This window comes from Triturus cristatus, chromosome 8 (assembly GCF_964204655.1).
Source record: "Triturus cristatus chromosome 8, aTriCri1.1, whole genome shotgun sequence".
In the NCBI taxonomy this organism is placed as follows: domain Eukaryota; kingdom Metazoa; phylum Chordata; class Amphibia; order Caudata; family Salamandridae; genus Triturus; species Triturus cristatus.
This window is the reverse complement of record NC_140591.1, coordinates 523,415,198-523,442,801: the sequence shown is the minus strand read 5'-3', so window position 1 is coordinate 523,442,801 and position 27,604 is coordinate 523,415,198. Positions and strand designations below refer to the sequence as shown.

Sequence of the window (27,604 nt, the reverse complement as noted above, 5' to 3'; positions counted from 1 at the left end):
ACAAAGATAGTGCCTTTGGGAGAGCAAAAGGCAGATTAGCCTTTTATAAATGTAATTGCAAAGGTCTCAGTAATGGTATAAAGGAACCATGGTTACTGGCCCTACGCCTGGATGGTTGGTCTCAGCATCTGGTAAATCCCTTGACGCTAGTAAGTATCTATGTTAATTTAAGAGACAAATCTACAGTGGTAGGCAATCTCATTGACCAATTATTGGAGTTAAAAAGGGATTGCATGCAGCTAACCTATTAAGTACTGGAGACTATAATTCAACCTATTTCAGCTCCCAGGCGTGGCACCCTGCCAGATCAAAGTTATTTACTCTGTAGGCGACAATATCAAATTTGGTAAAAACTGCAGAGAGCCTATGTTTTGGCTGGCCTAGCACTGAATGTCCGCTTCCCAGAAGATATTTTGCTAACACGGACCAGGTCGTCTGATAAAACTGTCTCCTATTTAGATTTCTCCATGGTAAACTATAGTCTATACAGTCAAGTCATAGATTTTAAAATCTATCAACGTATTGCGAGTGATCACCAACCTCAAAACAATTGGATAGGAGCCAACCCGGGTATACTCGGCCCATCCGGAATCCTGCAAGAAGAAGAGCACACTAAAAATCTAAAACGTCCTAAGTGGGATGCAGATAATGTCCATGAATTGGCTGCTGCTGCAGTAGAGATACTTGAAGCTGCGAGTCAAACCCAATGAAGGCCTGAGAATGTATGTGCCAAGGTGATTTACCTTATTAGATCCCTGATTAACAGAACTCTTCGGCAGCTGCGTCGTACTCCGCAGAACTTTGCTCTATTAAGAAAATTACGGGTTGATTGGAGGAGGTTTGAAAGAGATTGTTTCTCAAGAAAAGTAGGTATGAAACTCTATGGGCCAAGCTCTTCTGTTCCTCAAAGGAAAACGATCCCTAAAGGTTTTGGAAACTAATTAACGAGATTGAAAAATGCCCAAGGACAGCAAATAATGTGAACAGAAGTGAAGATGCCTTGATGGAGTACCTAAAGACCTGTTTCTCATTGAGTACAGATAGCCGAATATCCACCGTGTCAAATACAGTGGAATCCATCATAGAAAGTGACATACTTGCTGAAACAGATCCATTGAGATAATGTAATCAAGGTTATAGAGAATTCTCATTCCAACTGTGCGCACGGCCCAAATGGTATCCCTCAAACTCTACTAAAATAAAATCGATCAACCTGGGCGAATGCCTGGCTGTAATGTTTTATACCATTTTGGCCTCTGGGAGTATACCAAAAAGCTGGTGAGGTTCAATTATGCACCCAATTTTTAAGAGGGTTAGCATCATCACCAAGCAGCTACCAGTTGATAGCGTTGTTAGATTTGGATCTTAAATACTTTTCATCTCTGTTGCTACATGTCCTGACAGAGTGGGCATTAAATGCTCGAAGATTACCCTTGAATCAGACTGGATACCTAAGGAATCAAGGAACTTAATTCAACCTAAAGGCAGTGGGCCTGATTATGAAAAGAGGAAGTGATACCTTCACATCGCTGTTTGTGTTTCGTGGCCTTGGACTTTGTGTCAAAGTGACAAATTGTGTGAAAAATTATTGTTTGGGGATTTCGCAAAACTTGCTGAAGGCAATAATACTGCTATATACGATGACATGGGCTAGAATCAAGGTTGGGGACGGGAGTCACCTGCCCAGGGAAGTGGGTACATCAATAGTTCTAAAACAGAGCTGTGTGCTCTTGCACCGCTCCTGTTTAATCTGAACATCTCAGATCTTTCGCCTGCTCTTGATGAGGTGAGTTCCCATGCCCGAACCTTGACAGTCTGCCCCTGTCAAACATCCTTTATGGTGATGATCTGCTTTTATAAAGTAACACATGTGTAAGGCTACAAAGAATGATTAATGGGCTCACAGAGTACACTGACAACAAATTTCTAGAGATCAATCTTAAGAAGACAAAAGTAATGTCCCTAAATCGGTGCATTATTAGGCAGGGCAAATTGCTGCGCAAAGGGTCTCTGACAGAAGAAACCTCCACATGCACATATTTGGGTATTAAGTTGGATTCGAGCGCCTTCCACGCTCCACGAAAAGGAAGCCATTAAAGGGAAAAAACTGCTCTAAATTTTGACGCCTAACCCCAACGAAAAGCCTTTGGGCCTTAATCTCAAACTTCTTACGGTGATGAAATTACAATTGACATCAACCCTATCCCATGGAAGCTACATAATGCTACGTCTTGATGCAAACCTCCTGGATCAACTTATAATACAGAGCTAAAAATTAATCTTTCATATCCCAAGGTTGGTTTTGCCTGCTCAAGTCTGACTCAAATTTTCCCTGGTAAAGCAAATTCTAGCCAGACAGGGAGTTGTCTTAAAATGTTGCCACAAGTTTGAGGAATGCCCCTAAAGATACTATGGCTCATGGTGTATAGGATAGAATAGGATATCACTTATAAAGTGTGCTTATACTCAAGGGTGTCAGGGTGCTATAGCGTATAAAGAGGAGACAGAAGAGAGGCACACAGGCCACAACCTAGGACGAAAAAAGCCAGGTTTTCAGATGTTTTTTAAACACCAAATTGTAGTCCGCGTTGGAGTTGAAAGTGGGTAGGGAATTACATAGCTTGGTGGCCACTACCAATAAGGAACGACCACCCCATCTTGTCCTCCGAAATCTGGGTATCACGCATTTTTTCTGTGAGGAGGATCTCACAAGCCTCCCAGGGGTGTGCCATTGAAAAAGAGACTTCGGGTGTAGCGTTCCCTTGCTATGTATGGCTTTGTATACCATACTCAGAGCCTTAAAGCAGATACGCTTCCTGATGGGGAGCCAATGAAGGGAACAAATCTGGCTGACAGACGCTTAGGAATCTTCAAGATAAGATGGACCTCCGCGACCTTTACCGCCTGGAACTTATTGAAGGAGTAGCCATTGATGTTCAGGTACAGAGCGTTCCAATAGTTCAGCCGAGAGGTGACCAGAGCGATGATGGTTAACTGGTGCAATTCAGACGGAATAAATGGCAGAACCTTTCTTAAAATCCTCAGAATGTAAAAACATGTACTAACCGTGCGACTGACCTGTGCGTCAAAGCTCAGACCATCACCAAAGATGATCCCTAGATTTTTTGCTGTCCTAACCGGGACAGGAAGGGGACCACAGACCGCCGGCCACCAGGAGTTTGAACAGATGGAGTTCTGCAAGCCAAACACCAGCACTTCAGTCTTGTCTGCATTGATCTTCAGTGAATTGTCTTTCATCCAGCAAATAATGCTAGACATGCACTGATTGAACCTCTCAGACACCCGTTGCAGTTCATTCGAAATGGAGACGATAATTTGCATATCATCAGCATAGGATAGCACATGAAAGCCAAAGGACCGCACCAGTTCAGCCAGGGGAGTCACATAAAGATTGAAATGGGTGGGACTCAATGACAAGCCCTGGGGCACCCCACAGGGAAGACTAAAGGCCTTGGCTCTAAAGCCTCCACAGCTGACAATATGGGCCCTATTTGACATAAATGACTGTAAAAGCTGCAAGTCTTTCCCAGAGATTCCCACTTGCAGCAGGCACTGAACCATACGCACCGGAGTGATGGTATTGAATGCCGCTGATAGGACGAGCTTTATCAGAAACGCAGCCCAGCCCTGATCTACCTGAGCACGAATACTGCCAGTAGCTGGAATAAGGGCAGACTCAGTGCTGTGTTTGGCGCGGAACCTGGTCTGAGAGAGAGCCAAGATCTCCTGGGATTCAACATATTTCATCAGTTCTTTATTGATGAATTTCTTCAGGATCTTTTGCGGGAAGAAAAAAAATTGGGCAGAAAGTCTTCACATTCAGAGGGTCAAGGGTAGGTTTTTAACAAGGGGTGAAACAACGGCTTCCTTCCAAATGGCCAGATAACTACCAGATTGGAGCATGTTGTTAAACACATTGCTCAGAACTTTGGCCACTGGTTCTGGATCTGAGTGTGGCAGGTGTAAATGGGTCCGATGGAGCACCCGATTTTAAGCCCAACATTAATTCCATTGTTTGCTGAACCGTGATCTGTGGAAAGGAAGAGAGAAGATTCTTCCTAGAATCCTGAGTTGAGTCAACAAAGACTTGTTCTTCCCCTTCATAGGGGACGAGATCTCAAACAATCTTAAGGCCCTTATCTTGAAAATGGACTGTGACCTCATCACAGAATTCGAGAGGAGTTCATCCACTGTAAGCTTGGTGGCTCAGATATCTCCTTTGACATTAAACAGCATACTGGAGGAATTTTCAGCCGACTTGATCTTTTCTGTGAAAAAACATGTGTATGAACTAAAATCTACAAAGAGGGGAAGGATGTTTGGAAAAGTACCTACAGGATGGTATCGAGAGGATGGGCCCCTATGAATTATGGCTACTGGATCCAAGGGAATACGTTTTCAATAAAACAGTGAACAAATGCACCCGTCTGAAAAGTCTGTTGAAGGAACAAATGAACAGCCCTATTTTGAGGCAGCTTGCTCTGTTAAAATCAAGAGAAAATTCATATCAATGAGATTAGGGATGTTTCCCACCCTGTATTATATACCTGAGTGGCAGGCTGATGGCCAGCTAGAGCATAAGAGGTGTCGTCTATGCCACCAGGCTAAAAACATTGCCACATGTCCTCTACATTTACCTACATCTACTGGTACTTTGGAGGGGACTGTTGCATAACAATTGTATTTCATTAGGAATAAAACTTTGTCGGTTAGTGGTTATAGAGTCCCTAAACCCTAGAAACATTATGTTGAATATCTGGCTGGAGCAGTTTCTTGACAAATTTAAAAGCATTATATGGGCAAAGGACCTCCTCAAACACGGCCTTTGAACTGTTCAAGATGAATGGCATACGGAGGACCCCTGCAAGAGGGGCTGATAAAGGGTGTACTAGGCATGCAAGGGGGTGAAATTCTGCTCTTTCTATCCCGTCCGATGAGGTCAAAAGAGCTCCAAAACATGACTTAGACCTCACAGGCCAAAGGACTTTGATAAGTGCCATTATACATGTGCTGCTATGTTTAGGGAGAGGTACTATGGCATTATACTCCTCCTCTTCTATGAGAAGCCATTTGAGATTTGTTCTTCTTTTTCCCCCCGTTTCTATGACCTGTTTTGAGGCCCTTTAGTTTGTGCCTGTTGCTATGACCTGTTTTGATGCACTTTGTGATCCAATCTGATTTTGCTAGTTTTAATTGTTCCATTATGGTATCTAAAACGCTATGGGTCTATTATCTAGACTGGAGGACTGGTAGCATCTTCTGTTTTTGAGGGCATCAATATTGCTCTAACAACACGTGCCCTTTAATACTTAACCCATTAGTGGCAATATTAGGCGATGTTGCCCTCCTCGTGGTGAGTGGCACCATGTGGATATCTGTTGACACATTTGGGGTAGGAGAATCATCATTTTAAATGCTGAGGTTTTCCCTGTGTTTTTGGGAGAAAAGATACAATGGGACCCATGCCTTTTGCTTATCATTTGCTGACCAGGTCTGATGGATGACTTTTGTTTGTGCTTTTAAAGTGTTTTGATATTTGTCAAATAACTGATAGTCAAATGAGCATGTTTGGATGTTTATGGCTTTTATTAGCTAATAAATTGACTGACAAATTTATACACCTAAATAATAAAGTTTATCAGTATTTGAAGGATTGTTGGGATTCCTCTATGCGCAATATTTGCTTACACAAGAGCTTATTTGGTTTACATATCTAAACTTGAACAATACACTTTATACAAAATAAACACTAATCTTCTGCTTAAAATTCCTGTTTTTTTTAAAGCTATAAATATATTATTTCTCCCCACGTTAATTTTCTTCTGTAAGAAATCAATCTACTGTCACACAACATACCATCAAACCTCTGGCAACTGTTTTTCTTTGTCGCTAACAGACAGCCATGAAAAAAACCTTAACATCACTTGTGTCATGTCACGTAACTCCTAAGTGGAGGACTGGGGGTGCATTATTTAAACATGTCTTTGTTGTTAGTGATATATCTTCCATCCAGCGACTTTACAGTTCTACATCACCCTTTTCTCTGGCAGCATCCATGTGCTCAGGCATGGGGTGCTTTTGTTCCTCGTTGCTGTTTTGGGACAGGACTGCTCATACTAATCAAGCATAGTCCTTGTGTTCCCTGTTACTGTTCTGGGTTGGTAAATGAGGCTCATCCTTTTTGAGCACCGTCTACCTTGTGGACTGATTAATCCTGTGGCCATCGTTTGGATTCTGGTGTAAGATAGTTGCAGTAATGATGACACGCTGGTAAGTTGTAATCCAAGTAGGTTTATTCAGGTAAGTAGACAGGTCATCATTAACAGGTATATAAGTCCTGTAGAGAAGCTTGTAAGCTCATGTCAACAGCCCCACCAGGAGCAGCCTGCTAGCTGCCAAGTCCCTCATCGACTGTCACTCCTCATCCAGTCACCCAGGCATTCTACTCAAGGTCCGTTCACCAACATTCCATACAGAAGACACACACACAGGCTGAGCAGCTAGGTCAGAGAAACATCGGAAATAAAACATCATGCAGGAATACTACATATCTCTTCGCTATTGAACAGAAGAATGAACGAAACCAATGCATTAAGCTATAAACATAAAAATGCAGTAATAGTAAATAGTAATAGTAAATAGTCCTTAACCAAAGCTGAGGGAAACGCCACCCACAACATATAACAATTACCATAAGAGTCAAAAGCCCAGACGCAGGGATGACGGGAACACTGCCTCACGAGAGGGTAAGGAACGAAAGACAAGAAGGAAAGATGGATACAGAATACAATGCCCATCCCCCTCCTCTAATAATGAAAATAAACGTGAATATGTACATTCTCCATGTAAGGAGACTAGTCATGTGGACCAAAGGGACTAAAACCCAATATTCTGTTCCCAACTAAACAAGGGACAACAATGTTACGTTCGTGCTCTCTATGTAGGGAGACAAGTCGTGTGGACTAAAGGGACTAAAACCCAATGTCCTGCCCCCACCATTAACAAGGGACAACCTGTGAAAATGAATATGCTTTCCGTGTAGGGAGCTCTCCGTGTGAGGAGACACACCAGGACAAAACCCTGCAACAAAAAAATGTGAGCCACAAGGTGTCTTATGCACACAGGGAACCCACCCCTGCAACAAACAAATAACGTGCCGCACAAGGTGTCTTATGCACTCGGGGAACCCAACCCTGCATCAAAATTGATTGTGCGGCACAAGGTGTCTTACGCACGCAAGGAAAGTGACTCCTTGCAACAGGACAAAAATGGGCCACAACCCATAACCTAATGTAATGTGAAAACCCCCCAAAAATAAGTAAAATGTAAAAAGAAGCGAAGGGACTGTGACCCCAAGCCAACCCTCATGTAAGGGACAAAGTGAAAACAGTTCACAAAACAATGTGAGTAAGAAACAAATCTACATGTATGTCAAAATTACTCCAAACTGTCCCTCTCACCAACTGTCACTCCTCGTCCAGTCACCCAGGCATTCTACTCCAGGTCTAGTCACCAACATTCCATACAGAAGACAAACACACACAGGCTGAACAGCTAGGACAGAGAAACATAGGGAATAAAACATCATGCACGAATACTACAATAGTCATAGAAAGCGATCTAGCCTGCCTTACCCTTCTGGGGCTCTTGGAAAATATTTGTTATAAAAATAGTAATAGGACTCAGCAAGAGTGAAACATTGGAGACAGAGCAAAGACTCTCGCTGCCATCCTGGGGACGTTTGGTAGAGCAAGCCCGGCAGATAGGAAGAGACTTACCTTGTAGCCTGACAGAGCCCAGGTTGTGATTGATTTTTACAAATTGTAGAACAGTCTTGTGTCTAGACTTGGAACACATATGGTAACAAACTGCTCCTCTGCAATGATCCTATGTGTGATGGACTCTGGATAGCTTTATGACTGATCTCTAATTGGACATGGTCAATGCCCGATGTCCTCTTCACAAAGAACCTCTTTGTGCTTGAAGATTGTGATGAAACTATTAAATAGCAATATGCCTGAAATGTATGCAAAACTATTGAATTCTAATTTAGTTGCCTGTTGACTGGTAACCCCTATTCACAAACTCCACCAGATGACCTCCCTATAAATAGAAAGCTTTTCAAACTACACTGTGCCCACAACTGGCACTCGCCACTAAAGCTCAATTCACTAACTCTCTCCTCTCTGACCACATTTGTAAAGCTGGTCCAAACTCGTACAAAATAATTTTTCCCTTCATTCTCTTCAAGTAGGCTTTGAAGAACTTCGAACACAAACTCATGAGAGCTCTTCATATCTCCTCCCACTCCCCAACTCTAGCATTACTTCCTCTGTCCTCTAATTGCCCTTCCGCTCTCTCAAAATGATTTCAGCACCTTATCTGTCATGTCCTCGATTTACCAGCCCCCCGTTCTAAAGCTGCAGACCCAGCTCTCACAGTCAACCAAAGAAAGGCACCCCCTGTCTCGAAGACAGTTCCTTTATTGGCACAAAAATGTACACTCCATCAGTAAAACTCCACTACCATAGTGACTCCTCTCGGACACTATAGCACAGCTCTTGCTCCAATAACTCCTATTAAAGCATCCTGTCCACTCGTTTATTCACTGGTATCCCCCTCTATCTCACACGCCTTTCTAAAATTGTCAATATGTGAGTAATGCACAGGCTTTCCCACCCTGATTCCCCCAGCTAAACACTCCTTCAACTCCCCGCAACAGAATGCTATCATTGACAAATTGACGCTTTTTTCTGAGAAAACCTTTTTCCTCATCTAATCTTCGTCTGACTGATGCCTTGAAGCCTCTTGAATTTGCACTTTGCTCTCACATGCTGTTTGAGCCCCCTTAATGCCGCAGTCTGATTCCCCCCGATGCCCTCTTTAAAACTAGTAAAGCCTGGACAGTTTGGACTTTAGCTATTGGAAGGGTGACTATAGCTCCCTGAATCCCCCATCTAGCTCTTTCACCTCCAATCTTACAATTGACCCACTATCTGTCCCATTCATCACCTTACCCTGAACAATTAACTGTCATAGAAGCAGAGAACCTTCTGCCTTTGGCCCTCTCCTCTGGATAACACTCAACACATGTCCCCTCAACCTTTCGTGTTTTATCACCCCAATCCTTACTCCTCCATCACTCCCATTCCATGTGTTGTTACAGCTGCCTATTTTCTCTTCCATTCATCATGAAAGCAGACACTTGACTACTTGCCCAAGAAATACCCAAATGAATTCCCAATATTGCGTATAAGTCCCCATCACCTTCTTGCCCATCTGTAAATCTGTTCCATCCACTCTCAATTGCCTGCATTATAATTGCAGATCATCAGCTTGTCACTGGAACCAAATGGCTGAACTGCTCCAAACTCACAACCCCACTCTTTCACTCCTCCCAACCCATACTTGACTGACTTATTCCTCCTGGTTTCTCAATCATCCACCAAGACTGAACAAGGAAGCCCGGTGGATTGGTTATCGACGGTTCTTCCTCTACTGCAGAAATGTTAAGTTAGCTCATGGATTTAAGTGCTTTTCATTTGAATTAAAGACATCCCACCAGTAACCCACAGTATTCTATGTCATCTATCACCCTCCCAGTAACAGCTGTTTTTGTTGATCACCTAATGAAATTAATAGCTCGAAGGTCAATGAACTCAAATAACATTTTCTTCAGAGCCTTCAGCTTACACTAAAGAGATGTATCTGGCTCAGCAGTTGCTCAACTAGCTCTTTTTATAAACAATAAATACCCACACCAAAGTTTCCCTCCTCAACCTCATCATTAGAAAAATACTTAATTGAGTGTCACCCCCACCAATACCAGTTACCTGGTCTGACTGCTTTCTTGGGCTCTTTTACCTTCACTTCAATATAACGCCCTCATGCAGACAAACTAAAAAACCTAGAACCTAGGTCAGGGACTTTAACACCGTCAACCAGTCCTTTTGAAGCTCCCAAACCACTGGCAGCCCCACTGGCTCTCCATCCACAAATGCAGCTAATTTAAACTCCTCACGCACAACTACAAAGCCCTAAACAACATGGGATCCACTTACCTCAACAGCTGCATACATTTAAACAACCCATCAAAACACCTATGCTCAGGTTTGCACACTCTTGCATACAGCCCCTTCATTAAAAAATGTAGTACCGGAGGGTCTCTCTTTTTCTTACATAGCACCCACAACATGGAACGACCTCCCACAACACATCAGAGCCTCGTCCTCCCTACTTGAGTTTTGCAAAAAGCTGAAGACCTAACATTCCATATAATGCACCGAGGGCTCCATGCGCCTACACACCTGTACAAACACCTGAATACCCTTGTCGATGGTTAGTGATCTAAACAAATCAGCATAACATATAAATTACCACAAAGCTTTTGCCCTCATAATTAATTAGTGACACTATCTGACTTGTAGAGAACTACAACACAGTTATGGCAGAAGTCACTAATTAACTTTCCCCACTCAAATTCTAAAAACTTTACAGGCACCCCATTTACTGTTCTTTAAACAACTAGAGGAACGGAAGAATTTCAGAACCATAGATTGCATCTGGTGACAAAACCCCTCAAGGGATCCCTAGAAAAACTTTGATTTAAGCATAAAGAATACAAACGCCACATAGTCGAATCAAAAGAATTCTTCAGAAGAAAAATAAGGATGGCCAACAGTAAACAATGGAAACTCTTTGACATTGTTGTGCATTCCACCTCCTGTCTGACTCATCTTAATCTCTCAACTAACAAAGAAAGTTGTGATAATCTGTCTAATTTCTTCATGGATAAGATGAATAAAACTGAATGTCATTTCCAAAAGACACACAAACTCTTTATTTGGCTACACATGCAGATTACAAGAGGAATGGTCTTGTTTAGAAATGCTAACTGGATCGGCACTGAGAAACAATCGCACCTTCCCGGTCAGTAGAGTTAAAAATATAGCCCATCCCTTATTCCTTACCTCATCCGAGTTGTCAACTCTTCCCTCAACCAATGCATGGTGCCTGTATGACAAAAAAATGGCTAGATCACCATCTGCTTAAGAAACCAGACACTGATCCTACCAATCTCAACAGCTAAATTGTTGGAAAGCTGTGTGGCAAATCAGTTTCAACTTCTCCGATGACCACCAGTCAAGTTTCAGATCAGACTGCAGTACCGAGGCACTAATGCTACAATTAATGGATGACATTCTTTGCATAATGAACAATGGATACTCCTATCTCCTCATTCTCCTGGACCTCTCTTCAGCATTTGACACAGTTAATCTCTAATTCTTCATAAGAATCTTAGAAGATTGAATGGGAATCATAGGTACAGTGCTGAACTGGTTCAAGTCCTACCTCTTAAATCGCTTTCAACAGGTCAGGCTGTCTAACTCTTTCTCCAACTCCTTTCCTCTGCATTTAGGAGTACCACAAGGCTCCATCCTATCTCCAACTATGCAACATTTACATGGAGCCCTTTTGTTCCCTCATGGAAAATTCAAAAACTTCTTTTCATCTCTGTGCTGATGACCTTTAACTATGCTCAAGTCTCCTCTCCGGGGATAGAGCAAACTTGTCTCCAGTTGTGGATGTCACTCCACCATCTCAAACTGAACACTCAGAAAACAAAATTCCTTCTACTCTCTCCGCCATACTGCAACTCACCTGTAAAGACTTAGTCTCATCTAGCTTACTTAACTGTAAAGCATTTCTTGTAGACAAGATGACATTTGTGGGCTTTATACTTAACAATAATCTTAATCTGCACACCCATATTAACTCGACAGTGAGGGTTTTTTTTTTATTTTTTTTTATTCACATTTTGGAAATGCAATCAACATTTCAACATACAAAACCAAAACAATTAGGTCATGGTACAATATCATTCGGTCTCTAGGACCTCCCCAGCTCCCCTCAGGTAGTATCGTTATGATATTAAGCAGCCATCCCCTCCCTCCGTCTTCCAGCATTATCACTCATTTTGATGCATTTGTAAATAGTCAATTAGGTACATCCAGTAATCACGTGGTCTCGACCCTCCTGGAAGCTCTTCCTCATAAGTTTTGAGTGTGTCCTTACAGTAAGTTAGATCTTTGAGCCATAGCTGAATAGATGGAGCAATCCTACTGTTCCAGCAGAGCGATACACGCCGTTTGGCCATCAGAAGCGCAATCACAGCAAATTTACGTTTCATAGCTCTCAGACCAGGCACTTTCCCCAGCAAACAAATCTTTTCCGAACAACCCAATTTCGTTCCCATCATTTCTCCCAACATGTCCGTCACTTTTACCCAATAATCCGCCACCCCTGCGCACCGCCAGGCCAGATGGCAGAAGTCCGCCCCCTCCTCCCCACACCTGCGGCAGCGCGAGTCCTCCCTTAAACCATACTTGCAAAGCCTAGCCGGTGTGTAATAGGTCTGGTGCAAATATTTGTAATGTAGCATTCTTAAATTTCCATTAGGTGTCAGCATTTCAGTTAATGAACAGGTCACCTCCCATTCCTCTAGTGTCAAGTTATCCTCTAACGCACTATTCCATTTGTCCAATGATGCCTGCGTAGTGTACGCAATATCTTCTTGCAACTTACTATAAAGTCTCGACACCAGTTTTGTGGCAGATGGCGTGGTCAACACCAATTGCAATGCTTGCATTTGTGGCGGCTCCTCAGGGAAAGAAGGGTAGAGCACCCTCATGGCTTTTTGCAGTCTGTAATATGTAAATCTAAACATTAGTGTTTGATTACTAACATAGGTAAGATCGCTTAGTTCCTGATACGTCCCATTAAGGAACAGATCCCCCATTGTGGTCAGTCCTACCCGTCTTAACAGTCCCATCCCCACCTCCTCCTGGGTCACCGACAATGCTGGATGGTGTAACAGGGGCAAATCCGGCGCATACAGAGGTAGTTTACCCGCTTTCCTCCCCATTGCCTGCCATGCTTTATTCGTCGTGTCTATTGTGTTGATGTCACGTTTATGCAGCGGTGCTCTCTTATGTGGGAGTATTGCCTTTAGCGGAACAGGAGCTGCATCGCCCTCTTCTACCGCTGTGTGTGTCAGGAACGGCACAGGATGATACCAGTAGTGCGCAAACTGCGCCTGTGCGCATAAATAATATAACAGAAAATCCGGCACTTTAAACCCACCTTTCGCATATGTTAACGTTAGCGTCCTCAGTTCAATCCTAGCATGTTTGCCCGCCCAAATCAATCGTAATACCATCGCTGTGATTCTACGAAACACTTCAGTTGGTGGTGGTATCGGTATATTATTAAATAGATACAGCAGTTTGGGTAATACAACCATCTTGACAATGGCCAGCCTATCCGCTAACGAAAGGGGGAGTTGTATCCAGCCCTCTATTTTCCCCTCCAGCGTTCCCACCACTCTACCATAGTTCGCCCGGATCACCTCCTCTGGATCCCTATGATACCACACTCCCAGATAACGCACCGGGTCAGATTGCCATTCTATTGGGTAGTCCAGTTTATGCGGCCGAGTAGTGTCCGACAGCGGAACAATAATCGATTTCTCCCAATTAATGCTAATCCCGGACGTCTGCGCAAATCGCACATACTCCCTCAGCAGTGCATTTAAATGCATTTCTGGATCTCTCACATATAGGAGCATATCGTCCGCATATAACGATATGTGGAGCGGGCGCTGCGGGAACTGCAACGCCGAGTAGTGATGCTTCTGTCGTATTCTACAAGCTAACGGTTCCATCGCCAGTGCGAATAGCAATGGGGACAGTGGGCAGCCCTGTCTCGTCCCTCTGCATATAGGTATCGGGTCTGACACATATCCATTCACTCTCACTCGAGCCACCGGTGCCGTGTATAGTAGCTGTATCCATTGCAAAAAGCGCAGCGGAAATCCCATCCGCCGCATCACCTTGCTCAAATACGGCCATTCCAGGGAATCGAAGGCTTTGGCCGCGTCCAGTAGGACCGCAGCCGCCTTGGTCGTTGGTTGCAAGTAGTGTGATCGTGCAAAGAGAGTACGTGTATTGTGCGTAGTTGATCTGGTGGGGATAAATCCCGACTGATCCGGTAGAATCAATCGGGTCATCAGCGGCTGTAGCCGTTTCGCCAACAGTTTGGCCAGAATCTTGACGTCCACATTAATGAGGGAGAGTGGCCTGTACGATTCGCAGTGTTCCGGGTCCTTTTTTGGCTTCAAAAGGGCAATAATAAGCGCTTCACGGAGCGTTTGTGGCAATCGCATCTGGTCATGAGCAGTTCCATACATTTCCACCAGATGTGGAGCTATTTGATCAATGAATGCCTTGTAAAATTCCCCCGTGAACCCGTCAGGACCCGGTGACTTCCCATTGGGGAGAGTTTTTATCACCTCCTTCACCTCCTCTACTGTAATAGGTGCCGCCAAATATTCTCTATGGTCATCTGATAGCCAGGCTATCGCTACCTCCTCCAGATAGTTCCCTGTCTCCTCCTCCGTCGCTGTCTGCCGTGACTCGTATAGCTTACCGTATGTGGCTCTAAATTCCCTCAAAATGTCTTGTGCCCCATATTTCATGTCTCCATGCTCATCTCGTACCCCACGCACCGCCTGTGGCACTTTCCCCGCGCATATTTTGGCCGCCAACGCTCTACCCGGCCTGCCACCCTCGCCGTAATTCCTGGCCACGTGTCGCTTCGATATATATTTTAACTCATCGTCTGCTAGCGTTTGGTATGTAGTTATGTGACTTCTGATATCAGCCAGTAATGTCGTGTTTTGGGTACATTCATATTCTCTCTCTAGCACATTAATTTTCTGCTCACATGACGCCAATTGTTGGCGAATATCCTTCAGTATGCCCGCACTCGTTCCAATGCAGATCCCCCTAATGGTGGCCTTAAACGCCTCCCACAGCAACCCGGGGTCTTCTGTGGTTGGCGCATTTAATTCAAAGTATTCCGTCACAGCCTTACTAATTGCGTCTTCGTACAAAGGGTCAGTGAGTGCTCTCGCATTAAATCTCCAACTAAATGGGGGGGGGTGTGTAATTCGGTATCTCAATGGTGAGCTTCACCGGATTGTGATCCGAAAGTGTCCTGGGCAAGTGGCAGATGGATCTCGTCCACAAGCGCACCGCCTCGTTTCCCAACCAATAATCTATCCTGGACCAGCTACTACTAATCGCTGTCGTATGTGTCGCCTCTCTACTCTCCCGATTTCTTGCTCTCCAGACGTCCACCAGCCCCCTATCCTCCATTATGGCCCGCAATTTTCTCCTAGCCCTTGTATGCGGTTCAGTGGTGTTACTCGATCTGTCCCAACCGTCCTGCAACGCTATATTGAAATCTCCCCCCCATATCAGTGGTATGTCAGGTAATTCCCCCAATCGCGTCCACACCTCATCATAGAAGTCAGCATCATCAATATTTGGTCCATAAGTATTCACTAATGCCACCTGCTGACCCCGTAGTCGTCCCACCACTAGCACCAAGCGCCCCATTTCATCTTTATGTGTGGACTCCACCTCAAACTGCGCCCCTTTCTTGATCAGTATCATGACTCCTCGGGAATAGGAAGAGTATGATGAGTATTGCACCGTCTCCGCCCATCTACTTCCTACTCGCATAGGGGCCTTCGGTGTCAGATGTGTTTCCTGCAGCATTGCAATATCAATGTTATGTCGATCTAAATATGCCAACACCTGCCTTATTTTCTTGGGGTTGTTCAGCCCCCGCACATTCCACGTCAGTAAAGATAATCTAGTATCTCGTAGTGCTTTACTTTCCATCATACCCCCATTCAGTCCATACTGGTGCAATCTCCATGCAGTCGTCACCCCCACCGCAGTCAACCTCACGGACCCTGCCTACACCTCGTGTCATAACATCACCCTTCAGATTGTTGTTGCGATCATCGTACCAAAACCTAAGAAACAAACCCCAATGTCCCCTCCGCCTCCCCCCACCCACTTTAGCAACCCAACTCTGCCAAAGACATTTCCCATTATCCCGTAACAGTACAACCCAACTTGATTTGGGGATCTCCCGCGTGGGGGATCCACCAAGAGCGCACTTTTCCATCCAACCTAATGGATGTGGTCAGTGATATACTCTCTATACATGCCAAATCCCAGCACATCTCTCAACTTCTAACATAACAGTTATGTATCCGAACATTTATGGTGCTATCAGGTAATCCATATCTCATACGACAAGTATTCACTCCGGCCTACCTTTCCCCACAGAGCTCCTGTACTCACGTCCGCCATGCCTTACTTTTCGGTGCTCGCGTCAGGGAGCCTGTGTACAAGAGATCAAGAAGCAGTGTCTGCCTCTTATCCCTCCCTTTCGCTCTCCCTTGCAGTATTCTGTCCGGTCTACACCCACCCCTCAAAAGATATGAGTCAGCCGACATCATGTAGTTCACCATGTTTCATCCCCAGCACAGCCTCTACCGTTATCACCCATTGTGGCAACCAGCACACTTATCCATGTAGTAGTCCTCAGTTCGAGTCTATGGCGGGTTCCGCTCGACGTTGTTCCTTTCGCCGATTGATAGTCCTTTTGATGAAGTCCTGTGCTTCCCTTGGCGTCTGTAGCAGCGTTGTTTTCCCGTCGCAGGTGACCTTCAAACGCGCCGGGTATAACATAGCATAGTCAATTTGCAACTCCCTGAGTTTCTTTTTTATCGGGTTGAACTCCTTGCGTGCCATCTGCACCGTTATTGTAAAGTCCGGGTAGAACTCCAGCTCGTTTCCCTGATAGCTGATCTTGCGTTTTTCTCGGGCTATACGGAGGACAGTGTCGCGATCTCGGTAGTTCATGATCCGCGCCACTATAGGTCTCGGAGGTAGTCCCGGCTTCGGTCGTGGTGCCAGGGTTCTGTGCGCGCGTTCGACTAGGAAGATAGGTGACAGGGATTCCTCTCCACATACAGTTTTTATCAATTCCTCCACATAGGTTTCCATTTTGGTTATGTTCGTGGACTCCGGAACTCCCGCTATTCGTACGTTGTTACGACGGGACCTCGCTTCCAAGTCCTCCGCTTTGTTTTTTATCACGTCCAGCAGTCGCTCCATGTCCGTACACTTTTGGGTTGTGGCGTGCGCTTCGTCTTCCACCGCCGATATTCTGGTCTCCGCTTCCACCAGCCGTTCCCCATGACCATCCAGCTTCGCCGCCATATTGTCCACGCGAAGCGTGATCGAGTCAAGTTTTCCATGTATATCCTGCAGGCTTTGCTGTATGGCCTGGAGGGCACCCTCCATTCCCACTGGCGCCGATTGTATCTCTTCCGCAGTCTCCTCCGATGACGCCGATTGCGCTTTCGCCGCTTTTTTCGCGTCAAATTGGAGCTTCGTCTGGCCTCGGTCTGCTTTTCCCATAGCGCCACACACCCTTGCGCACGCTTCAAGTCGCGGTCACTGCGCCCTCCGTTCCGTGAGTGGTTTATGTGGTGCTCGTCTCTGGGTTCTGCGTCTGCAGGTGGCTTCCTTCAACGCTTATGGCTTTCCGGGCTCCCCGATTGCCACCGCTCACCCTTTGCCAGTCACCTGAACCAGGCGCGCAAATCACCCTACGCCAGGCCTGTAGCGCCCCTTATCAGCATCCCGTTCAGCACGCTACCGGCATCTGTTGTGGCTCCTTGTTCGGCCTTACCCCCTCGATTACCGCCGGTCTCCTCCGTGCGACGTTATGTGTAGCGAGGTCGTGTCTCAGTCGCCGCCTTCAGTAACCGCATATCCACTGCCTCTGTTCGCTGCGCACTAAGGGCCGTCCGTCTCCAGCCGTTCTTAACATGGCGGGCGCCATTTTACATACAGAGCGTCTTTTCGCCAGCTCCGTTCACCCCTCTCCTCCGCGATGCCAGTTCAGGGCCGCAGCTCCATAGATCCCCAGCTTCCAGCCAGCAGCTCCCCAGAACAGCGACAGTGACTCACCGCGGCTCCGTAGGCGATCCCTGTTAGTTTCACCGCTCACCGCTTTGCTGCTCCAGCGCCGCCATGTTGTCTGCCCCTCCGCCAGTTACGATCGTCCGGAGTTTTGCGTTCTGTGATTGTCTGCAGCATCAGTGTCTCAAACTTCACAAATTTAGTCCAGCATATATTAAGGGGCTGTGCCCCCGTTTTTAGGGCGCTGGGATCGCCGCATGCCGCCGATAGCTGCCGTTTCCTCACACCGACCAGCGGAGCCGACTTAGCAGGCGGCCATCTCGCCGTGCGCCCTCTAGCGCCCCTCAACTCGACAGTGAGGGTTGCCCCATTCCAAATCAGACATTTCAGGGGGATTTCAAACTGGTAGTTTCATCGATCTTCTTCTCGAAATAAGACTGACAACTCATTACTAATGGGCATTCTCAGAATCCACCTAGTCCCACTGAAGCCAGCCTTCAACTCTCCAGCCTGCTTAGTCTGCTGCGCAAGATGATTCAAACACATGCCTATCCTGAACACACTCAACTGGCTTCCTATTAAAGCAAATACTCCATCCATTCTGGACTGCATCATCCACAAGACTATGCTTGAGGGCTCAGCGAAATCCCTGGCAGACTAATCATCTCAGTAGGTGGCTGCTCTCTCTGAAGTACTGACTCCCTGCATCTGGAAACTACTACTTGAAAAAATCCAGAACTCTGAAGCAAGCCTTATGTTAGAAATGGATTCTTTAGTTGGCAGATGGTCTGCACCCTATCCAAGTAGGACCCTCATTCTAGTCTGGGTAAGTAAGTTACACAGCTGTGATAACCCCTGCTCACCCCCTTGGTAGCTTGGCACGAGCAGTCAGGCTTATCTCGGAGGCAATGTATAAAGTGTATATGTGTGTGTATGTATATATGTATATATATATATATATATATATATATATATATATATATATATATATATATATATATATATATATAATATATATATATTCACTCACTCACTCACTCACTTTTAGAAAAATAGCTAATATTTATCTGAGTGATGCATGACCAAAACGACAAACATACACAAGTAAGGATATGGATTTTGCAAGAATAAACTTAAAAATACAGTTCCTTGAAGTCTATGGCGCCAACTGGGGCTATTGCGGCATTGTGAACAACACACATCCAACAGTTATGTGATGTGGCATCAAACAGACCCACAAAACAGTACCTTTGGCAGTGAAGAGGCCTTGGGGCCTTGCAATGAAATCCAAAGATGACTCGTCACGGCCTCGGTCCCGAAAGTCAGGCAAAAGTCATTGAGACCTTGAAGTCGCATGCACTGGGGATCAAGCTCTGCGATGTCTTGATCAGGAGCGTTGGCGCCGCTGGGGCTGTGATGTGAGATGGGGCATTGCTTTGTGCTCTTCAGCCACTGTGCAGGCAGCGACGTTGTTTGATGAAGTCAGTCAGCTCATCGTCTGCAAACCAGGGGTTGCGATTATGGCACAGTCGATGTCATCCTCTTTACGAGCGGTGACCACGGCTGTGGTGCAAGCAGCGGTGTCGAGGACCGCGTCGGGATTGCTTTACATTTGGATTACTGCACAGTCACTCCGTTCCAAGTGCCCAGGACTGGTTTTTGCACCACTTGACAATGCAGGACTTGCAGCAGAAGAGTCCAGGTGCTGTTCACAAAATGTGTAGGAAGTCTTTCATGTCGCTGAGACTTCTACCTCAGGATGCCAGCTCAGCTAAAGCCCTTGCAGAGCCTTGGAAGGCAGGAGACCGAAAGCAAAGCCCAGTCTTTTCACTGCCCTAGACAGAAGCAGCTGCAGCAAGCCAGCAAAGCAAAGTGGTAGTCCCTCCTAACAGCAACACAGCTCTTCTTCCGTGCAGAATGTTCAAAAGTGTTCTGAAATTATGGTGTCACAGCTCCAGTACTTTTACCAGTCTCTGCCTTTGAAGTAGGCAAACTTCAAAGGAAAGCTTTTGTAGTGCACAAGTCCCTGCTTTTCCTTGGCTCCAGACACTACAGGGGCAGCTTTGTATGAGGACAGGCACAGCCCTATTCAGGTGTTAGTGACAACTCCTCCCACCACTCAACTCACAAAGGCTTTTGGCTTGGTGAGGGCCCATCAAGATTTGCAAGGCACACCTCCGCTCTCTTTGCGTGACTGTCTAGAGTGAATGACCCGGAGCACAACTGTCATCCTAACCCAGACATGGATTCTACAGACAGGCAGAGGCCCTGAATGGTTAAGCAAGAAAACGGGCACTACAAATCAACTTCACCAAAAAATGCATTTTTAAATAAGGAGTTCAGTGACCCCAAATCTCGATCTGCTCCCAATGGGAAATTACATTTAGAAGCTATTTCAAGGTAATCCCCATGTTCCTCTATGGGAGAAATAGTCCCTTCAATAGTGTAAAACAAAATTTGCAACATTTCACTATTAGGACATGTAAACCATTCCAGTATATGTCCTACCTTTTAAATACACTGAACCCGGCCCCTTGGGTTGGCTCAGGCCTACCTTAGGGGTGACAAATGTGTAATAAAAGGCAAGATTTTGGTTGCCAGGTCGAAATGGCAGTTTAAAACTGCATACACAGACACTGCCGTGGCAGGCCCGAGATATGTTTACAGGGCTACTTATGTGGGTGGCACGAACAGTGCTGCAGGCCCACTAGTACCATTTAATTTACAGGCCCTGGGCTCACACAGTGTATTTTACTAGGGACTTGCAAGTAAATTAAATATGCCGATCATGGAAAAACCAATTACCATTACCTTTTACATTGCACTTGCACTTGAGCACTGGACAGCAGTGGTAAAGTGCCCAGAATCATAAAACCAGCAAAAATGAAGGCAGAAAAATACAGGAGTAAAGCAAAGAGTCTGTGGATAACCCTTATAAAAAGGGTCAGGTCAATCACCTTCTCAGTGGCTTCTCCCAGAATATGGAATGCCATCCCACCTGGTATTAGGAACAACCCCTCCCATGGTTCTGTTAGAATAGACCAAAAAATCCTTCTTTTTTAACAGCTTCTCCCATACTAAGAAATGTTGTTCTCCATAAATCAGTGACATATGTCAACTTGTGTAGGATGCTGGCTCTGTATATACTATACTAAAGTACGGTATAATGTGCAGAAAGTCCAGACAGTCACTAGAGGTATAGCAGAGGCTAAATTAGATAAGTACTCTTTCTGGTAGTGTGGGCGAGCAGTCAGGCTTATCCAGAGGGTGTGTTAAACATTTATTGTATTCACTCAATCACGACTGATGGCACACACTCGGAGACGAATCCAGAACAATTGGGTAAGTATAAAAAAAAAGGTATACTTCTATTTTATTTATAGAACCAAGCAGGACTTGGCATAGATTGGTAAAATGTACTTTCAATTATAAACAGAAATGCAATTGCGGATGAATTTGCAATTGTTACAGGTTGGCGGTTTTACAAAAAGCAGATAAAATTGCACAGTATTACTTTTAGAATATTTTCGGATTACTTTTAGATTGCATTGACTACTGGGGTGGTATACCTTGATACCCCACCGAGGGATCTCACAATACAAGGTAAGTAAGACTTTTCTTGATTTAAGTTATAGTGACTTTTACTTCTATTCAAACTAACAGTTCAACACTTAGACCATTTTAGGCCCAAAACTCATAACAGGGTTCCGATGGGAGAAAAATTATCGGTTTCACAAGTAAGTAAGCGTCTCACGAGTGAGAGTTTTGTGGGTTAGAACCAAGGTTCCCCGAGGTTCAGGTAGGCACTCAAGTTACACCACCAGCAGCCCTGGGGCGGCTGGGTGCAGAGTGCAGGGGTCCAATGTTTACCAATGAGAGTAAGGGGGCCTTCGATTAGGGACTGCTTACGAGCAGGCCCCTTGAGTGTTGGAGCAAAGCTCTTGAGGTTTGGGTCAGCACTTAATGATCCGCACAAGAGCTGCACCACTAGAGGCACAGGGGCAGCCGGGTTCAGGGTGGCAAGAAGACGTTGGGTACCTTGTGGTTTCCAATGGAGACCTTCACTTTGGAAAAGTTGCTGCAGGCTCGGGCAGGTAGACTTCCTGGAGGCGACCACCAGCTGGAGAGGTAAGTTGGGTTCTTGGGTGATGCCGTGGGGCATCGTGTTAAGTGGTGTCTTTTGTTGTCGGGTTTCTTTACCAGCTCTGGTCATGGTCAGTTGCAGGTTGAGGCTGCAGGTGTGGTCTTGAAGCTTGAGGGAGATCGGGGGTCACCAGATCCCAGGTTAGGATCGCTGGGGAGACCACCTCGTGGTGTTGGGCGACTTGAACTCGGGCTCTGGGCGTCGGTTGCAGAATGGTGCAGAATCGTGGAGTTGCCGAAAGTGGGATTCTGTTTTTAAGTCTTGACTTGAGCAAATCCGGTGCTCACGTTAGACAGTCTTTAAGGTAGGTGCAGGGCAGGTCCTCTGAGCTCTTGGAGTTGCTTGCTGCTGGACATGCCGGTTTCTTCGCTGTAGGCAGGTCTGAGTCGCGACAGGCAGGTAGGGCTGGGGCCAAAGCAGTTGGTGTCCTCTTCTTCCTGAGTCAGCAAAGCTCTTTGGTCCTTTTTCTTTCTTCCTCGACTTTGAGGAGGCAAGTTTCAGTGTTGCCCATAATATTAAATTTAGGGGCGTTTAAAGGTGTGTGCAGGTTGGGACCAATGGGTCCCTTCTTTGGGGTGGGTACACCCTCAATTATGCCACCCTCTAGTGAGAGGAGCATGAGTATTCCCTAATTGGCTGAGTCCCCTTTTTGCTTCTCCTAGACTCGCCCACCTGAGGTGTTGGGTTGGCAAAGGTGGGCACACATCTCTTCCTAGCTTGGTTTTCCCGCCAATTCTTCCTCCCAAAGTGGGGGGCAGAACTGGTGGGAGCTAGTTGCTGGGAGCAGCGAAAAGCAGGGGCAGCTTCCAAAGACGGCAGGCCTTTGATGCTTCTCTTCGTGGACCCATCCCATCCTGGGGTAGGAGGCATGACACCTCTCCTCAGGATGGGCTTTGTTTCAGGACCCAGAGTGTGGAGGCTCTCTACCCAGGGGTCGCGAAACCTGTTTGGTGGCAAATGGCAGGCAGCCACTGAGGAACCACACCAGGGCTAGTCGATTTTCAGGGGGCATCTTTCAGATGCTCTCGGAGTGCATTCTACATTAAATCCCACACTGGTATTAGTGGTCGTTTAATGTGCTGAGAAGTTTGCTACCAAACCTCCCAGTTTTTAGTAAAGCCATTATTAAGCTGTGGAATGACCAACTCCCAGACCATATGGTCTTTATGGCGTTACTACATTTACAATGTCTAAGAATGGACTTAGACACTGTAGGGGTACAGGGCTCATTTCACTGTACCCTCACCTGGGGGCTAGTGCAACATGCTAGAGGGGTGTCTTACCTAGGCCTCAGGCAGTGGGGTGCCGGCATGGCACAAAGATGTGCCATGTCAACTCTTCACTTTTCTCTGCACCAAAACACGCAGCCTGCAATGGTAGTGTGTGGGTGTTAAGGTACAGGGCCCCTAAGGGGTGGCACAATAGCTGCTGCAGTCTTCAGAGTACTTCCCTGGTCACAGTGCTCTTAGTACCTATGGAACCGTTTATAGGGGCTTACCTGGGGCCAGAGATGTGCCAATTGTGGGTACAAAGGTACAGTCTTGGGAAAGAACACAGGCCCTGGGTACATGATTGACAGGGACGCGGGGCACATCATGTCCGGTTGCATCAGATGTCTGGCAACCATGCAAAAAGGGGTACTTTACTACAACTTGCTCCATGTTCTTCGGCAGTCTGGTGTACTTGTTTTGAGCATGCTTGCCCCAGGGTACTACTGTATTGGGGCTCCCCCACTCTGCTAATTAATTCAATGTCCGTAGTAATGTTTTTTGTTGTAATTATGTAAAGCACTCTGATCCACTTCAGTGTCTGGTTTGGGCCTATATGAAACTGCAAATAAACTACCTAATTTCGTAGCAAGGGTGCACGTGCCAATTCTGGCACAGGTTGTAAGCTTAGGACTTTGTTGTGCAAAGAGTAGAAGACTTCTTAATGTTTATGTAATGCTATGCTTTTTTGCAGCCATGACAAGATTGAGAGAAGAATCCAACACCGAGTCATACAGTGTTTGAAGGCTTCAATGAACAACAAAGTATGTAGAATGTGTTTTTTTTTCCAATTGAAGTTTTTTTATAGCGAGTTACATTTCAGCACGGTGTACATTACAGTATTCATTTGGTCTTGATGCGGCAGGCAATTCTTCTGCGTATGTTTCAAGTTGTGCTTTACAGTAGGCTAAGTCATGTAACCACTCTGCCTGTTTTGGTGCCTTTTTACCCACCCCAGCATATAGATATTCTGCTCTTGGCCAACAACAGAGATACGGCCACGAATTTGCGTTGGGCGCTTGGTGTGGACTTAAGGAGGTCTAGTAAACAAATCTCTGGGGAATATCAAATTCTAACACCCACCATTTCGGTCATTGTCTGTGTGAACTGTTTCCAGTATGTCGCTATTGGGCTGCAGGTCCATGCAAGGTGGAGAAAATCTGCCTCCCCACCCGCATCTTTTACATTTCGAATCTTGGCCTATCCCGTACTTATATAGTTGCTGGGGGGTATAAGGCCTGCTGTAGATATTTAAATTGAATAATTTTTAGATTGCAGTTTGAATTGAGTTTATTTAGTAGCCCGCAACATGACTCCCAATCCTCTGGCGTTCTAGCTGTATCTAAGGTTGTGTTCCACTTCTCCCTGGCAATATCAGTTAGGTCCTTCTTTTCTTTCTGGGCTGTCTTATATAGTTTAGTTATCAGGTTTTTCCTGTCAGTGCTCACTAACCTGGCCCGCAGCGACATCAGTTCAGGTGGTGCCTGGGGGAAGCGGGGATGTAGTGCTTTCATTGCGAGTCTCAATCTTTGGTATACAAATTTCTGCATTAAGGGGCCGCTTCGGCTACCAATGAACTGGTCCAGTGAGATCACCTCTCCTGCAGGGAAAGCATCTCCCAAGGTTTGGATCCCCGCTTCTTGTAGTGCTATCAGCGCACCTGTTTCTCCATAAACAGATATCGAAGGGTGATGGAGCAAGAGTATTTTATCGGCGTATATTTGGGTCTTATTTGCCCATGATGCAAGTGTGTGCCATGCTCTGATTGTGCTATCTAGCGGGCTTGTAGTTTTGAGGTTTATTTTGTTTGTGCGTTAGAATTGCATTGATGGGTGTCGGGTATGCGTCATCCGATTCAATTGCATCGTGTGCAATGTAATTATGGGGTTGGTACAAGTGGGCAAAGTGGGCATGGCCGCATAGGTATAGATCTGGAGTATTTTACCCCCCTTGCGCGTAAGGGCGCGTGAGTGTCTGCCAGCTTATTCTAGGTTGCTTGCCTGCCTAGGTGAGGGTTGTCATGCAGGATTGTTTAAAAAAAGTCTAAATTAAGGGGGGGATGTTCACGAATAAGTATAAAAATTCAGGCAGGACGACCATCTTCGTTATTGCCAGTCTGTTGGCAAGCTACAGTGGGAGCCTGATCCAGTGCGCTACTTGATCCCGTAATTTAGTGATGGCAGTGCCATAATTTAGTCGCATGACTAACTCGGGGTCTCTGTTTATCCAAACGCCTAGATATTTTAGTGACTCCGTGCACCATTCTAGCAGGAACTCCGTTGTGTGCGGTGTGGTTGCCGGGGTTAGTGGGAACACCACTGATTTGCTCCAGTTAATGGTTAGCCCAGGGTGCCACCCGAATTTAATGTATTCTCTTAGCGTAGGTTCCAGGTGTGTGTCCAGATCTCTAATGTAGACCACCATGTCGTCAGCGTATAATGAGATCGCTAGAGGCCGGAGCCGGAATCTTAGGGCTGCCAAGGAGTGTTTTTGTCATATAATACAGACCAGGGGTTCTAGCGTGTGAGCAAATAAAATTGGGGATAATGGGCAACCCTGTCTTGTTACTCTGCATATGTTCACGGGTTCTGACTTTATGCCATTGGCTCGGACCCGGGGATCGGGTTCGTGTACAATAATTGGATCCAGTTCAAGAATGCCTGTGGCATTCCCATCCTGGCCAAGACCATGAACATGTACGGCCATTGGATGGAGTCAAACGCCTTAGCGGTGTCTAAAAAAAAATTGCTGCAGCAGGTAACGAGGGGTCTATTTGAAGTATAACCACAAATAGTGTGCGTAGATTATGTGTGGTAGACCGTGAGGGTATGAAACCTGCCTGGTCTGGCAGTACCAAGGCTTGTAGCAGCAGCTGACTCCTAGATGCGTTGACCATTGCCAGAATCTTTACGTCCGGATTTATTAGAGACCGTGGGCGGTATGAGTCTACCTGCTCGGGTTCTTTACCGGGTTTCAACAGTGTTAATACTAGCGCTTCAGTCAGAGAGGGGGGACAGGGATTTTTTATCGTACGCCTCTTGGTTCATAGCCAGTAAATGGGGTAGCATTAGGTCTGGGAAGGTTTTATAGAATTCACTTGGAATCCCATCGCCTCCAGGAGATTTACCGTTGGGTAAAGAGCAGCTGGCAACCCCCTCTTCTGTTAGTGGCAGCACCAGAAACTCCCTCTGCCCCAGCGACTGCCATGCCAGCGCTATCTCATTTAAATATGTGTTTGTCTCGCACGTCGCGGCAGACCGCTGTTCCCCATACAGATCCGCATAGTATTCTAATCGTGTAGTTGCGTGCCTTCATGCGTGCTAATGGTTTGAATGGTGGAAATATTGCGGGGTCCTTTTATATTAGTGACTAGGCTACGATCCGGACTCGCCGCTCCCCCTCCCCCCTCCCTGTACACCCTTACCATCCATCTTTTTGATAGACAGCAGATCTCTTGTTCCGCTGCCTCCGTGTATTCTTGAAGATGCGTTTATTGTCTTCTAGTATTTGAGGTTTAGGATTGGCTTCATATGCCCACTCAAACATCCGGAGTTGCTTTTCTAGTTGAGTCATTCAAGCGTGTAGTGACGATAAACACCATCTCTGAGGCCGATACATGCGCCCCTTATCGTGACTTTGAAGGCTTCCCATAGCCCCTCCACTCAGTCCACTGATCCCACATTCTCCCCAAAGTATCTTATAATAGCCGTCCTTATCCCATCCCTATAAACCGCGTCTGTGAGGGCGTAGGCTTGCAATCTCCACTTAAACGGCCATGGTGTGTCAGTGGGTAGGGTTAATGAGAATAGTGCTGGGGAATGGTCAGATTATGTTTTGGGCAGGTGCTTGATCCCGCTTACCCAGTTCACCATATGAGTTATCAGCCAGTAGTCCAGCCGAGACCACATATTGTGTTCAGTAGACAAATATGTTCCTCCTGTTTTCCCGGGGTATCTGAGTTGCCAAATGTCAGTGAGTTCCCATTTCGTCGTTCCCTCTTTGAGTATTCTACACACTTGTTTGGTCGGATTTCCCTGGGTTCCAGACCTGTCCATAGTCCAGTCTAGTGGAAAGTTGAACTCCACCCATATAATCGTAGAAGGTTGTAGTTTATATAGTCTAGTATATTTATTGGTATAGACTACGGGATCGTCCATGTTGGTGCCATATAGATTGATAAGGGTGAGTGTTGGACCTCTGCAGACTCTTTGCTATATAACGATATATATTGGTCATCCATTTCGAACTGGATAGTGGTGAAGAGAATTCCTTTGCGAACCAGAGTGATTACCCCCTACAAGTAAGAGGAGTACGAGGAT

General features: G+C 45.8%; 1 protein-coding gene across 3 annotated transcripts in view; it reads left to right on the top strand.

Annotated features, from left to right (window-relative positions):
• Positions 1-27,604, top strand: part of DIAPH3 (diaphanous related formin 3) — a 2,278,729-nt gene that overhangs the window by 611,737 nt on the left and 1,639,388 nt on the right. For all 3 annotated transcript variants that reach the window (XM_085621985.1, XM_085621986.1, XM_085621987.1), the window contains one exon: positions 23,980-24,049. In XM_085621985.1, coding sequence (XP_085478111.1) covers positions 23,980-24,049 — 70 coding nt within the window. The remainder of the gene's footprint in view (positions 1-23,979; positions 24,050-27,604) is intronic.